The 15,459-nt window shown below is 39.3% G+C and overlaps 1 protein-coding gene across 2 annotated transcripts in view; it reads right to left on the reverse strand.

Moving 5' to 3' along the window:
- camkk1a (calcium/calmodulin-dependent protein kinase kinase 1, alpha a) overlaps positions 1-15,459 on the reverse strand; it is a 119,306-nt gene that overhangs the window by 67,209 nt on the left and 36,638 nt on the right. For both annotated transcript variants that reach the window (XM_020612378.1, XM_020612377.1), the window contains exons 3-4: positions 8,689-8,736; positions 7,317-7,370 (exon numbers count right to left, since the gene is read on the reverse strand). In XM_020612378.1, the coding sequence (XP_020468034.1) occupies positions 7,317-7,370; positions 8,689-8,736 (102 nt within the window). The remainder of the gene's footprint in view (positions 1-7,316; positions 7,371-8,688; positions 8,737-15,459) is intronic.

A 15,459-nucleotide genomic window follows, 5' to 3' on the forward strand; every position in this document is an offset into this window, starting at 1 on the left:
CCACACAGAAAGGTCCCAGGTGGGGCCCGAACCTGGAACCTTCTCGCTGTGAGGCAACGGCGCTAACCACTGTGCCACCGTGCTGCCCAGTAATAATAATAATAATAATAATCATCATCATCATCATCATCATCATCATCATCATCATCATCAAAATAACAGCAACACTGTTAGTACTCCCATCAGTTATAATAATAATAAGAAGAAGAAGAAGAAGAAAAGGACAAAATGACAAACATCAATAATAGAGGTAGTAGTGCTAATAATAATAATGATAATAATAGTAAATATAATAAATAAATAAAATAGATGGAAGGTGGAGGTTTTAGCCAAGTCCAACCTGCCCATCTTTCTTGGGAGTTACTTCCTTCATCTCCAGCATCATCTTCTGTCTTTTTTAACAGAGGGGTGTAGTTGAGGTTAAAATGTTCTGGGGGAAATACTGATACCTAAATATTTAATGTTTCCAGTGTGGAGTAGGAGGGGGCGGTCTTGAGCTGCAGAATCCCAGGCATCTTCAAAGAGTGGCAATATGGTGGATTTATTCCAGTTTATTGTGTAGTTAGAAATCCTGGAGAACGTGTTAATAATGGAGAAAGTTTCTCGTAGTGAACTGTAGGGACCCTGCAAATATAATAATAGCTCATCTGCATAAAGACTCATTTTATGTTGTGAGTTAGTATCTTGTGTTCCTTTGATGTTATTATTCTGTCATATTGCTGCTGCTAGAGGTTCAATGAAAATGGCAAATAGAGATGGTGAGAGTGGGCATCCTTGTCTGGTTCCCCGGTGAAGTGCAAAACTATGTGAGGTTATCCCATTTGTGGTTATAGTAGCTCTAGGTGATGTATATAATGTTTTAATCCCGTGGATGAAAGACTCTCCAAAACCAAACCTTTGTAGTGTGCTGAAGCGAAATGACCAGTTAGCTTTGTTGAATGCTTTTTCTGCATCTAATGATACATTATGGTGTTGGATTTGTTTTTGTTGTGCAACACTGATTAAGTTAAATAGTCTGCGGGTGTTATCCAAAGCATGTCTACTTTTGATGAAGCCTGTTTGTGTTATGATTTGGCTTTGCTTCCTGTTTTCATGCTTTTATTTTGGTTTTATTTTGGTCCCAATCAGCATTCATTGTTTTTACCTGTTGCTAATCATCCTCCTTTGCCTCAGTCACACACTGGTCCATTAACCATACTCCCAATGATTACCCTATTCATGATACTCCACAGTGCATTCAGTTCATTATTAGACTCAATTGGCTTTTCTCAAACTGTAAATAACCGTAAATATCACACCCTTGATCTTGTTCTGATGTATGGCATCAAAACTGAACACTTAATAGTTTTCCCCAAAAACCCTCTTCTGTCTGACCATTTTCTAATAACTTTTAAATTTTCATTAATGGATTATACACAATGTGGGAAACAATTCCACTACAGTAGATACTGTATCTTTCTGACAATGCTGTTACCAAATTTAAGGAAATAATTCTATTATTATTTACTTCAGTGCCATGTGCCAACACAATGGAGGGCGGCCACCTTAACTTTACTCCCACACAAGTCAATAATCCTGTTGATATTACTGCTGCCTCCCTGCGTAGAACATTTGTACTGTTACCCCTCTGAAAAAGAAGGCAGTGAAACAGAGGAGGCCCCATGATACAGCTCACAGCTCCACTACCTAAAGCAGGCATCAGGTGGCACTCCAGTAAGTCAGAAGGGTTTTTCTTAGCCTGGAAAGATAGTTTATTAACATATAAAAAAGCCCTTTCTAGTGCCAGAACCAAATATTATTCATCACTGACAGAGGAAAATAAGAACAACCCCAGGTTTCTTTTCAATTCAGAATAGATTTTAAAATCCTTCTAGTAACATACAAAGCCCTTAATGGCAAGGCTCCGTTGTATCTTAAAGACCTCATAGAGCCTTATCATCCTAACAGAGCACTTTGCTCTCAAGAGTACAGGTTTACTTCCTAGAGTCCACAAAAGTAGAATGGCTATCAAACTCCTCTCCTATGAAACCAGCTACCAGTCTCTGTTCGGGAGGCAAACACCCTCTCTACCTTTACGACTAAACTTAACACTCCACTCCACTCCACTCCACTCCACCATTACGTGTCACTAACTGTGTTTCTTGTTTGTTGTTGTGTCTTGTTGCTTTTCTTTGATTTTCATCACTCACCCCAACTGGTCGAGGTAGAAGGCCACCCACCAAGAGCCGGGGTCTGTCGGAGGTTTCTTCCGTTAAAGGGAGTTTTTCCTCCCTGCTGTTGCCAAGTGCATGCTTAAAGGGGATTTGTTGGGTTTTTCTCTATAATAATAGTGATAATAGTATGGTCTAGACTCTAGACATTACTTTGTAAAAGTGTCCTGAGATGAATTTTGTTGTGATTTGGCGCTATACAAATAAAATTTGAATTTGATTTGCTTAAGTTGCTCTTGCCACATTCAAATGGCCGAAAGAAAAGAGAGCTCTCGCCTGAGTTCTGCACCGCATCCAGGGTCTCCTTCAGTCCTGTGTCTGCCACTCACCTGTGTCTCTTGTTCCTGCCTGGTTTGTCCCCAATGATGCTATTACACTGAGTGAGTCATCTCCAGCGCTGGGTTTGTACTAACCTATGAAACACACTGCTTCTTGACTAGTTCCTAGCCCTGTGTTAGAAACATAACAGTTTGGTCTGGGTGGATTATCATTGGAGTAACAGTCTCTATTCTAGTGGCTAGTGCTTTGGTGATAATTTTTAAATCTGTGTTGATAAGTGACAGGGGGTGGTAACTGGCAGGATGGGCTGGGTCTTTATTGGGTTTTAGCAGGAGTGTCATAACAGCTGTATTCATACAGTATGTGTTGGCACTGTGGAGGCGGCTTTAATTTCTGTGGTAACTTTAAGAAATAGCAGTGATAATATCTGCCAGAAGTGTTTTTAAAATTTGGCGCAGGATCTGTTGGATCCAGGTGATTATTATTTGGCATTATTTCTGTTTAGCATTCAGGCCAAGATGTTTGCAGGAGACTGTGTGAGATACTTGTATGTGTTTGGATTTATGTGGTGAGAATGCGGGTCGGGTGTCATGTAATATATGATACAGCAGTCACTGGTTATTAGATGTAATGTGGGAGATCAGAAGAGCCTTGGACATTAGAGTCTCAGTAAATGTATAATTTGTTCAAATTGATGCCTGCTCATCTGTTGTTTCATAATGGAATAGAGAATTTTACATCATTTTATTTCACACTGAGTCTGTAATGTGTGCCTTTCAGTTCTTTTCCTTTGCCTTTGATGAGTTCATGTTTGTAATGTTCCAGTTTGGCTATTATGGGTCAAAGTGTTTTGTTTGAACGTGATCCAAGATGGTGGACACAGTGGAAGGTGATCTTGTTGAATGTGTCAGGTGGGACTTTAAGCAGATTCTTCATAAAGTCCTTAATTGGTGCTTTGCGGTTGTTGGGTGATTGTTCTGGAATACCGAAAAAGAAATCAGGTTATCGCACATGTTTCATGTTTAATATCATTTCATTCATGACTGAGCCCCTAGAGCTGTCCTTTAATGTATAATTTGTCCACAGTGATATTTGCATGTTTGTTGTTCCGCCTGTGTTGTTTCATGATGGGGTAGAGGATTTTCTATCATTCGTTTATTTCACGTGGGAATTGATCATTGAGTCCAAAGTTTGTGCCTTTCAGTTCCTTTCCTTTACTTTTAATTAGTTCTTTGTGTTTGTAGTGTTACAGTTTTGCTATTATTGGCTGGGGTGTTTTGTTGGAATGTGGACCAAGGCGGTGTACACGGTAAAAGGTGATCTTATTAAGTACTTCATGAAAAACCAACTCAAAATTCTACCGGATACTGTTAACCAGTGCTTCGGGGTTTTTGGGTGATTGTTCTGGAATGCCGGAAAAGATCAGGTTGTCACGCATGTTTCTGGTTTGAATGTCCAGTATCGTTTCTTTCATTATTCTGTTTTCTTTCATGACGGAGTCCATTTTGTTGCTGAGGGTTTTGATGGATGTTTGGAGAGAGCTGTTTGACTGTTCTAACTTTTCGATGTAGTTGTGGGCAAATTCAAGACTTGACCGGAGTTCTTTGACTTCATCCTAGTTTTTTTTTATTGATAGATGCAAGAACACTGACCCAATTTCTGTTGTTTGTAGATTGCTTGTATCTGTAGAATAAGTAATTTTTTGCTTGTTTGGGTTTGGGGTGTCTTGCTGGGTTGTATTGGTTGTACCCCTTCTCCAGTGAGTTTAGTATTGGTCAATGAATGCTTCTAGGTCCAATAATTCCTCCAGTATGTGAAAAGTCCGTTTCTGTTGTTGGTAGCAGGTTGTGGTGTCGATAGATTGCTTATGTAATAATAATTGTTGGTTATAAAGTCCGAAAAATAGCTAGCATAGTGACTGTGCACCGCCGCCATGTTGAATATCCTGCGCTCTGTCTCGCGATACACATTACATCTCATCTAAGTCAGTTAAACTCTTCCACAGGAAATCTATAACTTTAAAGAAACAAACAAACAAAAAAACGTAAAAGAAACAGGAAATAACTCGGGGGTGGGATGCAGCCAATCCTAGTGGGCCATAAACAAAGATACAGGTTACATAGAGGCTATAGGAGTAGTGTTTAATATCTTTCCTGTGTATAATATCTGTTTGTGTGTGTTTGTAAGAGAGAGAGAGAGAGAGAGATCTGTGCATATTGCATGTGGGCTCATAGTTCAGATGCTCTGCATTCAAAAATCTAATCACTTCTGTGTGAAACCAACTCTAATTGCCAGGACATAGAATCACTCTATCCTGCTGTCATTACTCATCTCCCCCTCTTGTGTTGCTGTCATTTGAGCCAGCCTGCAATAACCTGCAGTCTGTCCTGTCAGTATCAAACACAAGAACACTTCCACACAAAGCCAGTATCAAAGACAGAAAACAGAATCTAAATGTAGACACATGCTTGGCAAACAGGAAAACTTGCTACACTGATGCACACACAGGAAAAAGTGGAGACAGGACAGATTGAGGAGGTAAAAATGTATGGATTGGTATATCTCTTGATCCATTATCATCTTCAAGAATCTCAGGCTTCAGATGGTCCATTGGTTCCTGGATTCTCTCATACTGTAACACTGTCTCCAACTACTATTTTTGCTCATGTCATTAGTCTTAAGGTACATTTTGTTCTGCTCTGGGAACAGCTAGATTTATGTCATGTACTTGTTGCTGGGATGACATCAAAGCAGTGGACTTCAGTCAGGTTTTCATCTAAATAAAACAAAATTTTCAACCAAATTTCCAGAAAATCAGCAAAATCTATGCTAATTCATGTGTGTTTCCATCCACTTGTTTTATGCAAATATGAGTTGAGAGCATCAGGTTAAATAGATTGTTTAATCACATTCCATAAAAAGGGTGCAGCGAGATGATATCAATAAAAGAGCACCATTCAAACGAGCAGGAGACCACCTAAAACCACTTGCCATATTTTGTATCTATCAGTGTACATACATTTTGATCTCAGTCGATTGTAAAATCTTTTTGCGTTGGTTTGACTTTTTTGTGGTGTTTCCACTACATTTGTTAATGTCCAAACTAAAAATGTGCATAAAACAGGTGGATGACTCATACCAGTCTCTAGTATGGGTCAAGCTCCAAAAACATTGCAGCCCTGACAATATAATCAGGGTTATCAGGTAACTTAGAGAGCTCCTTCCAAAATAAATCAACTTCATCTTTACAGTTGGTAGAATACTGTTTTGGTGTTTGTCAAATGTTAACAGTGTAAATACATTCTCGTTCTTCTAGTTGCTGTCAACTTTAATTACTGATATTTAATATTCTATATTCAGCCAAAACTGAAAAACAAAATATATTTTTTGTGAACATTTTGCTGATACTGTACATTCATTGTCAACCTTATATAATAATATATAATATAATAATAACCCTATATAAATCCAGTCTGGGATGCATTAAGTTTTTTTATAAGCATATTTGCAGTCAATCATTTGTAATATATAAATGTAACAGGGTTGCATACTGCTGGCCAGTTCTGCATGCTGCTTAATTTTGTTTGTTTTACTCCAGAGGTACATTTTATACCAGCACTCCCTTCTTATAATGTCTCACGCATCTTATAAGCCCTGTCTGGCTCCTTACATAAACTTCTGTTTAGTATTCTGCATCAACTCATTTATAAGCTCCCATTTTATTATTTGACTGTGTTTAATTCGAAGCTCACACTGGCACAAGTTCAAAATTACATCTTGAACCCATCCAGATTTGGCAGCATAAGTCTACACTGTGACTCATCCAAACACTTTCACTGCTGTTACTGTACAGGGATGCTTAGTTTTATAAAAAACATAAAGCTTACATTTAAAGTGGCTGAGGTTGTTGAACTGTTACCAGTACAAATGGCCTTCATGAAAATGCCTCAGATAACCTTATGTCAGTTTCTATTGTTATGTTATTTCCTAGTTAGATAGATATTCAGAGATTTGTTGTCTAGAAATGTTAGTGGAGACAGATTGACTAGCTCAGGCTGTTAACTGTGCTTGCAGTGCAGACTGCAGGCACGTCAAGGTTACAGGCAAAGAGCTGTTAGTGTCAACTGTAATGCTAGTCTTAATATTTGTCTTAATGTGTAATGTCATGTCAAATTGTTCTAGATACCACGAAAACAACAGTCACGCACCTTGACTTTTCCTCATGTTTTGACACCCCGTGTAGCATGGGCTAGCCCAAAAATGATTAAGATTATATAGGCTTTTTGGTCCAGGCTTCTTGAGCCTTTCTGCTGCCTGCGCGCAGGTAGAGAGTGAGAAAGGTCTGGACGTGTAATGTAAATTTTACCTGTGATCCTCTGTGATCCACGGTTATTTTTTATAAAATCTAAAGCAGTCTACTTCGTCTCATTGAGAGTTCTTGGTTTAAAAGAACCGGAAGAAGCTTCAGAGAAATAATAGCTTATACTATCAAGATCCTCCACTGTGAACGAACCCCAGAGCAGCCACCTGAAGGCAGCTGACAGTCTGGATGCACCTTATGAGGCACTAGAAGTCACTTTCATTTCCAAGTGTCTTCCAAGGCAAATGATGCAATTTGAGGGGATGGAACGCAGCTAAGCAACAAGGTTGAAGTGAGAAAAACATCAATAGTACTGGTGAATCCCTGTAAAGCTCCTCTGTCCAGACAAGAGGACTGTTATGAGACTGGATAAACACTCAAAGGATAGCTGTGGCTATGTGGCAGAGGGCCTGCATGCCAGTTGCTAATAAAAAAAACTGAAATACAAAAAGATTGCTTTGGCTTACATAATGTTTGTCATCATCCTCATTGTAGGCAAGTTTGACCACACCGTAGGAGCCCTGCAGTACAACAACAAAGAGATCAGTACATGCAGCAACACTTTATTCATTGATGGTTCTATCCTATATGCGAACTTTGTCATTCAGCTCCACACTGCATAATGTCCCATATGACATTTATCATGTATCATATGAATAAGCTGCATAAATAAACCAGCAATTTCTAAAATAATTGATGAAATTATTAACTAATTATTATGAAATGTTATTTCAGTATTCAATTTTTATAGCTGAGCCTTAATGGGCATCATTATTTCTTTCTAAACATTTCATTTTGAAATAACCCTTTTCAAAAGTCAAGTTATAACATTATTTCTTAAAAAACATTCACAATTTTTACTGCCACTTTTATTTCATGACTCGGCAAGTAAAAATATTAAATATCTAATATGTCAGAACTAATATAAAATTGTCATTATATAATAGGGAGTTTCTTATGCAATTTCACATACATTATATATCTAAACTGTTAAGATTCCTAATCATCACTCTGAAAACATATTTCAGCCCCATATTAACATAATTTTTTGAGGATGACACTGTTTCCATTCAGAAACAACATTTTTATTCTTTGACAGCACATAATGGCTCCTCCCACACACATACTGCCACAGGATGTGTGTTTATCATCCTTTGTTTCTTTGCTGTTAAGTGCAAACAAATACCATAACTGCTTGAAAAGCAAATCACATATTCACATAAATGATATAAATTGAGAAATATTATCTGTCTTAGAAAGCCCAAAGTGCCAGGTGGCTGTTCAAATTGACTCAAGATTTATTTGTCCTTAGAAGATGTTTTCTTTTATCTTATGGGCAGACAGACTTATCTGTAAGAGTGTGAATTGTTTCAAACGTAACCTAACATTTTCCATGTTTTCTTATAGAAATTTTTCATAGCACCTTTTAAAATTTGACCATAAGTATGAATATGGCCAGGCCTTGATGAGTGCACTTCACACTGTTCAATTTGCCAGTTTTATTTTCAACCTCTGTTGCTGCCACACTAAATTATCCCATGTACCAAAACACAAAAGTGTTTATCTTCATGCACTTCTTTCAAACCTTGAACTGACTTGGTGTGCTATCAGCTATAGTGGTGACACATGTTGCAGCTATAAAATTAAATTAAAATTGCAGATGTTTAATTTTAATTAAACATCTGCAATGTTGATGATGTGGCTTGCAGATGTTTAATTAAAGATGTTAATCTTTAATCTCTAAGATGTTTAATTAAAATTAAACTGAGTAATATTCCTTGATCTTCCAGAACCACTTGAAAGTGAACAGAGGCAAATGATCGAAATCCATGGACTCACCTTTCCAATCTCACTCTTCAGCGTATACTGGTTCAGCTGAATGCAGTTCTGGAAAGGGGAAAAGAAAAGGCATGGACATGAGAAAGTAAATCATTGACAAACATAATCAGCACCAGAGTGAACACCTTCATTATCTAAAGCACAGAGAAACAGGACTGTCTTTGGTACAGAAACAAAATGTTCCCTCTGTGTGTGTGTGTGTCAGTGTGTGGACAGTCATTTATTTCAGAGATGCAGGTAACGATGCAGTCTGTAGTCTCTGTTTACTGTCTGCAAATCCATTAGAGTGCTACTGCTTAAATGGCTGATTTGCAGTTACATAGCAACCACCGCTCCAGCACAGAGTCTGCCAGGGGCACGGTGGAGGAGGGCACACCACAGCAGGACAAAGATGCGGTGTGGAGAGAGAGGTGAGAGGATAGTTTGGCTGTGGGGAGAATTTCACAAGACTAGTTGGGTGGGTGTACAGGCAGCAAAGTGAGCAGTGATCTAGGTGTGAAGGAAGAGCAGTGGAGAAAACAGATTGAAAGTGGCTCTCTGATGACCAGTGCCTGAAGCATTGGAACCTGTTTACAGGATGTGGGGAAGTTGGAGAACTCATATGTAGCAGGACTGAAAGGTACAGGACCAACTGAATATGCAGAGCTGGACCTCACTTGCACCCATACTTGCCAACCTTGAGACCTAGAAAAATAGGGATAATTTCAAAATCAAAGTTGGGGTCCTCCCCCATAAAACAATTGAGCTTCGAAGACATTGCTTCTGAAGATTTTAAAAGAATGAAAATAACAAAATAATAGGTACACTGCAACGGTATTTTTTATGTAAAATACTTGTAATTCAACTCCTAATTCTCAGTGAATACAGAGAATACAAAATAATTTGCCTCTTTTAGCAAGAAGGTGGCAAACTCATTTTATTTCATGGATGGCCCATGAAATAAAATGAGTTTGATGATATAACTAAATTCAGTCTCAAGTAGACCAGCAAAGCTAATGCATAATAGCCCATAAATAACAACAAAGAACAAATAAATAAAGATGTAAAAGAACATTCTGAAAACACAATCAACCACCCATTTGTAAAACAGATGATGAACAGCCTGAGATACAGTATCTTAGAAAAACAAGTGCAATTTCAAACATGTCAGTCTAATGAGTTAATATCAAAGAAGGCTAAGTTGTCTCCGGTCTTCATTTCTCACTTGGCATGGGAGGACATATGAACAGCATACAAGCCAAGAAGGTGTAGCTGTATTATTGTTCAGGTGGAAACAATACTCTTAAGATGCACAACACCAAGAACAGGTTGTGATAACGAAAGGGGGGTAAGGTGTGAAATTTGTCACAAATCAGGAAAAATGAGAGAAAATTTTGACCAAGGGAGGAAATTGGGAGAGGGCAGTGAAAAACGGGAGTCTTCCAGGAAGACTGAGAGGGTTGGCAATTACGCTTGCACCCAGGCAAAGTATTTTAGAAAACATGACATATAGTGGATTACATAACATGCTAGTTATTTAGCCTGCACTGAATATTACTGTTGGTGTTCCAGGAGATGCGAGGAGGGTTAGACACTGTAGGGAATCATGGTGTGAAGGACTGTGGGCAGGAATTAGGACAAAGGCTGAGAGATACAGCAGAAGACTGGGTTTTAAAGCAACTATGCAACTCAGAAAAGAATTGCTTTGATTGATTACATAGAGATAAAGAAAATCTGGCAGCAATGGATAAAGGGAAAAGCAATTGATGAGAATCCATAGAGAAGAGCAGTAGGAGGAACTGTATGAAAGGATTTCCACTGGTTTCACAGCTTGCCAGAACATGCTCGGAGGGCCCCTGCACTACAGGCAATACTCTTTCAGGGCTGATGGACATACAGTATGAGGGCCATGCAGAAAGCCTTAACTATATCTGCCATATGCACACACGCAGATTAAACTCTAAATCTCCCCTGGGTCAAAATAACTCCTTGCAGGGCTTTTTCTGTTGTACTGTCTTGTTATTGCTTTACACTAACACTGCAGTTGCACTGATTTCCCTCAGTTTGCAACACACCCATCTCTCCCTTCTGCAGCACAGCCTCCACATCTCTCCATCCATTACTCTGCAACTGATCAATATCAGTATATAATAAATAGATCACTGCCGCTGTGCCATTCTAAACCAATGACCATACATTTCATTCTTGATGAATAGTGTGCATGTCAGCCCTAGGAAATATGTAATAAAAGGGGAAATGTATTTAAAGCTTGTAAGCGTAACCTAATTTCCTCCTCCTGTCCTTTTGAAATCAATGCTGATAGAATGAAATAATGGCTGTTGAAAAATGAGACCACAACATTGGAAAATGCTTTTTTCTCTCTATTGTTTTATATGTTCTGGGGAAAAAAGCAGAAATGTGCAGATCAAACTTGTGGCACGACAACAGAGCACTAAAACAGGAAACATAACCCTTTTCTTGATGAAATATTAGCTTAACACGTATAGACTTTGTCGTGTGTGTGTGTGTGTGTGTGTGTGTGTGTGTGTGTGTGTGTGCCTTTGTATTACTTACATCATGAGGACTGAAACCTGTTAACACACTTGCACTGTGGGGACTTGGCCATCCTTGTGGAGACCAGAAGCTAGTCTCCACAAGGAAATCACTGAATTGTAGAGTGGCAACATGGTTTAGGTCTTAGGAAAGATGTTAGGGTCAGGGTTAGCTGTTAGGCAAGTAGTGATTATGGTTAAGATTAGGTCTACAGGAAATGAATGTAAGTCAATGTAAAGTCCCTACAAGGAATGAAAACACAACGTGTGTGTGTGAGACTGGTATCAACTGCTGCTGTACATGACAAGATTATAGACAACCACATTATTTGCTGTACTAATGTACTGTGAATATTCATCAGTGCTCATGGGGTTGCCAAAATGACAAATTTTCAAATGTCTTCTGCTGCTGGCTTTAACATACAGTTAGTCAGACCTAAGAGATACAAAACACAAGACTTTGGCAAATGGCAAAAAAGCTGTAGATAACTCCAGGTTTAAACCAAGCTTTAACAATATAAGCATTAATAGCAAACACTCACAGTTCACACAGTTAACAGAGTGAGTTCAATGGTATATAAATTTTCAATATGGTAAACACCGTTTCTTACTAGAACAACAAAGAAGGCATTTGAGGTTAATTCATTTTGATGTCAAGCCTGTAAAGATGTTGTAGGCTGTGAATACAAAGTGGCTGTGAATATAAATACAAGCAGATGGGAGACTCATCTTTATAGAGCTGCAAAAATCTATGTACAGTAGCTGACATCAAGTTTGTTCATATTTTGTGTCTGTGATGACGCTGTTTGCATGGACAAAAAAGAAAAGCGAGGGAAGCAGGTTACTGTTATTGTTAAGTGTATATTGAAGCTTTCAAAAAAGTTTAAGGTATTACATTTTACTCTGCAAGTTACAACTGACAACAATCTCACAGACTCAAGAAAGGCTGAGGAGAGTTACGAAGATAAGTACATTTATTCCCTTTTTGTAACAAGCAGCCAATGAGGTGCATTCAATGTTAGCTAAGTCAGTTTGACTTTCCAGCATTAAATAAGCATGTAGACAATAGTCAGTGGGCACTATATACCATTTATGTTGTTACTGTCAACAGTGAAGATGCTTATAGTTTCCTAATTTTTCTACATTTATTTCTATTGTGTAGTTCTAATGATGGGACAATTATAAGTGACAGTGGTGCGGTGGGTAGAGCAGTCATCTCCCAACCGGAAGGTTGAAGGTTCGAATCTAGGTGCCTGCAGTCCACATGTCGAAGTGTCCTTGGGCAAGACACTAAACACCCCTGTTGCCCCCGATGGTTAGAGCCATTGGTTGAGTTGGCGCCGCAGATGGCTGCCTCGGTTCTGTACCGGAAACAAATTCCTTGTGTGTAACATACTTGGCCAATAAAGGTGATCATTCTCCTTATCCTTTATGTTGAGCTTTGAATAAACCATCAGTCAAACCAAAGAACAGCTTGTGCTCATGGTTACTGGAGGGAGCTACAATCTATCTAGTAAAATGAGTCTGAGTCCTCACAGAGCTCAGCAGGACAGTAGAGTATTTAATCTACAGTATATTTGTCCGCTCTTCATGCCCATCTGGCCACATTGGATTGGCCACAAGATTTCTGTATTCTGCAGCTTCTTCACAACATGTCCTCTGTTTGATTTCTTAGGTTCAGATTTTTTTCAAGACTTACTAGGAAAACACTACTCACATGCCCATAAAACAATTAAATTATTAATGGAAGTTGTAACTGTTCCTCTTGTCCATACTGGCCCTGAAGAAATTCCATGGGGTCTCTATGCTGTCAGCAGCTCATTAACACAGCCTGGTTATGATGGGATTCATTTTGTATAAAAGGTACCAAGCCAATATGGGGAGTCAGGGTTGACCCTCCATTATACCACCATAAGAGGTAATAAAATGGACGCAACCATTCTGCCTTGGCCTCTCTGACCATAATCATTAACATGTTGTACACTATGCACAACAACTTTCAGTCTGAAGCATGTCGTACATGTGCAGGGTGAGCAAGAGCACATCTACTCTTTTCAGCTGTCACAGATGATTTGAAAGCAACAGTGTTACCAGTATCCTTTGTATTTCCGATATGTCTGTTATATGCATTATTGTCATGCTGGACGTCATGTGAAATGTTGTGTCTCTAATATCTAAAAAGAACACAGGGGCAGCATTTTATTTTACTTCAGTGTACTGTAAGTAGGAAAAGATGCAACAAAGAAGGACCAGCTTAATGTGAATATAGCAGAATCTCTGTCTAAAAGAGGCCAGCATGAACGGAAGACAACGTTAAAGCAACCAAAAGTACTTTCATTGAACATATGAGTATGTGTGGATCATTTTAGAAGATACAGCTTTTCATATATTGTTTCATAATGCGACTGTCACAGTGGGACTGTAATGAACAGCCTTGTAAATAAACCTGAGCTGATACCCTATTTTGAGACAAACAAAAAAGCTTGTCAGCTACAACAAAAAAAACCCTTGCTGCTCACCACCTGGTATCTATTCCTCTCACATCTTAAGAAATTGAGGACCTGTACACTGCACAGGTTGAGAGAAGACCAGACAAGTTTCAAACTGTTTGAAATTCTTTCCAATAGATGGCCCTACAGAACACTGTAAGCTATAACAATCATACAAAAAGATGATTTCTTTTCCTTATTAGCAGCTAATCCATGTGTGTCTGTATGACAGCACACAGCAATCACCCCAGTGCAATAATTTGTAAATATAACCATTGTACAATACATATCAATCTGAAAGCTCTTCTACCACAATGTGTATGTTTATATATTTATAAACAGATTTTTTTCTTATTTTCTTTTATATTTGATTACACATATTTTTCTTTTCTTGCTTTCATCAAAAGCACATTAAGAGCCTCTGGACTGGAGTCAGATTTGTGTGTTTAAACATACTTGGCCAAAAACACTGATTGTCAGTCATAAGTGATGTACCTGCATGTGAAAGCATGCAGATGTTGCTCCCTCTCTGCTGTCATAGTGCAGACTCAGCAAGAGCAGGGAAATACAAGCAACATGAGCCGTTCTTATGGTTCAGTGCAAGAGCCGTGACTCCATTACAAGGCAGGTAAGGACACAATGACAGGTCTACGAGTCTGTGGCAGGAGCCAACTAAATTCAGAGGGGTTTTATTTATGGGAGGTGATGTGTGTGAGTTGGTGGAGGGTGTGTGAGTGTGTGTGTAATGTGTCTAGTGCAGTAGTGTTGCATGGTGTGCATAGTCCTAATGCTTAGCATTTTCTGCTTACCATGGCTACCACTGGCTATTTCCTAACACCATCTCAAGACAAACGAGGGAACCCAGCCAATGTCACCAAGTGCAATGTCTCCTCCTCATAGCAACACAGTAATTGGGCATCATTCAACCCCAGGCTGAACTTCAGGGAATCTTAGAGCATCAGTGGCACCTTGGTGTCCAGGTCCTCCAGCATGTGACACATCCAAATGCCAAGCCAGCCATTGCCCCAGTAATGGGTCAAAAAACTTGCAATAACAATCCCCTCCCTGTAAGACTCTCCTCTCAGGTAGTACTGCACCTAAACAGGGGTGGGGTTGTGTGATGATGTTTCAGCGCTGCTCCACCAAACAACAACAAAAAAAACTTTGCCAAGATTTAAATACAGAAAAACCTCAACTGGGCAGACAGTGATGGATTTGAGCTGGTTTAACTTTATTTAGGAACAAAGAAAGTATGAAGGAGACACCAACACAGCTATACTCGCTCTTCAAGGAACTCTTGGACTCAGGGTGTATCCCCAGTGACTGAAGACAGAGTGGGATTCTCCTTTTCTGCAAGAACAGTGGCACGAAGGACCAAACCAAGCCACTGGTAATAATCTAGATATATCAAGCTATATACATCACCCTTCTAAGCATCACTGGGAATGTGTTTGCTGACATTTCTATTAGCAGAGATCAGACCCAATCCCACTGGCTAAACGCATCAAAGTGCAGTGACTTCCTCCACATACCCTAACTATGTACCATTGCTGACCAAGGAGTAGAGCCCTGTACTTCTTTTTTCTATGTGGGAAGTTACATGTGGGAGATGACTTGGGCATCTGTTTCGGATCCCTCCTGGGCGCCTTCCTAGGGAGGTGTTCTGGGCATGTCCCACCGGAAGGAGGCCCCAGGGAAGACCCAGGACACGCTGGAGGGACTATGTCTCTCGGCTGGCCTGGGAACACCTC

This window comes from Monopterus albus, unplaced genomic scaffold (genome assembly GCF_001952655.1).
Source record: "Monopterus albus unplaced genomic scaffold, M_albus_1.0 scaffold124.1, whole genome shotgun sequence".
Classification (NCBI taxonomy): Eukaryota; Metazoa; Chordata; class Actinopteri; order Synbranchiformes; family Synbranchidae; genus Monopterus; species Monopterus albus.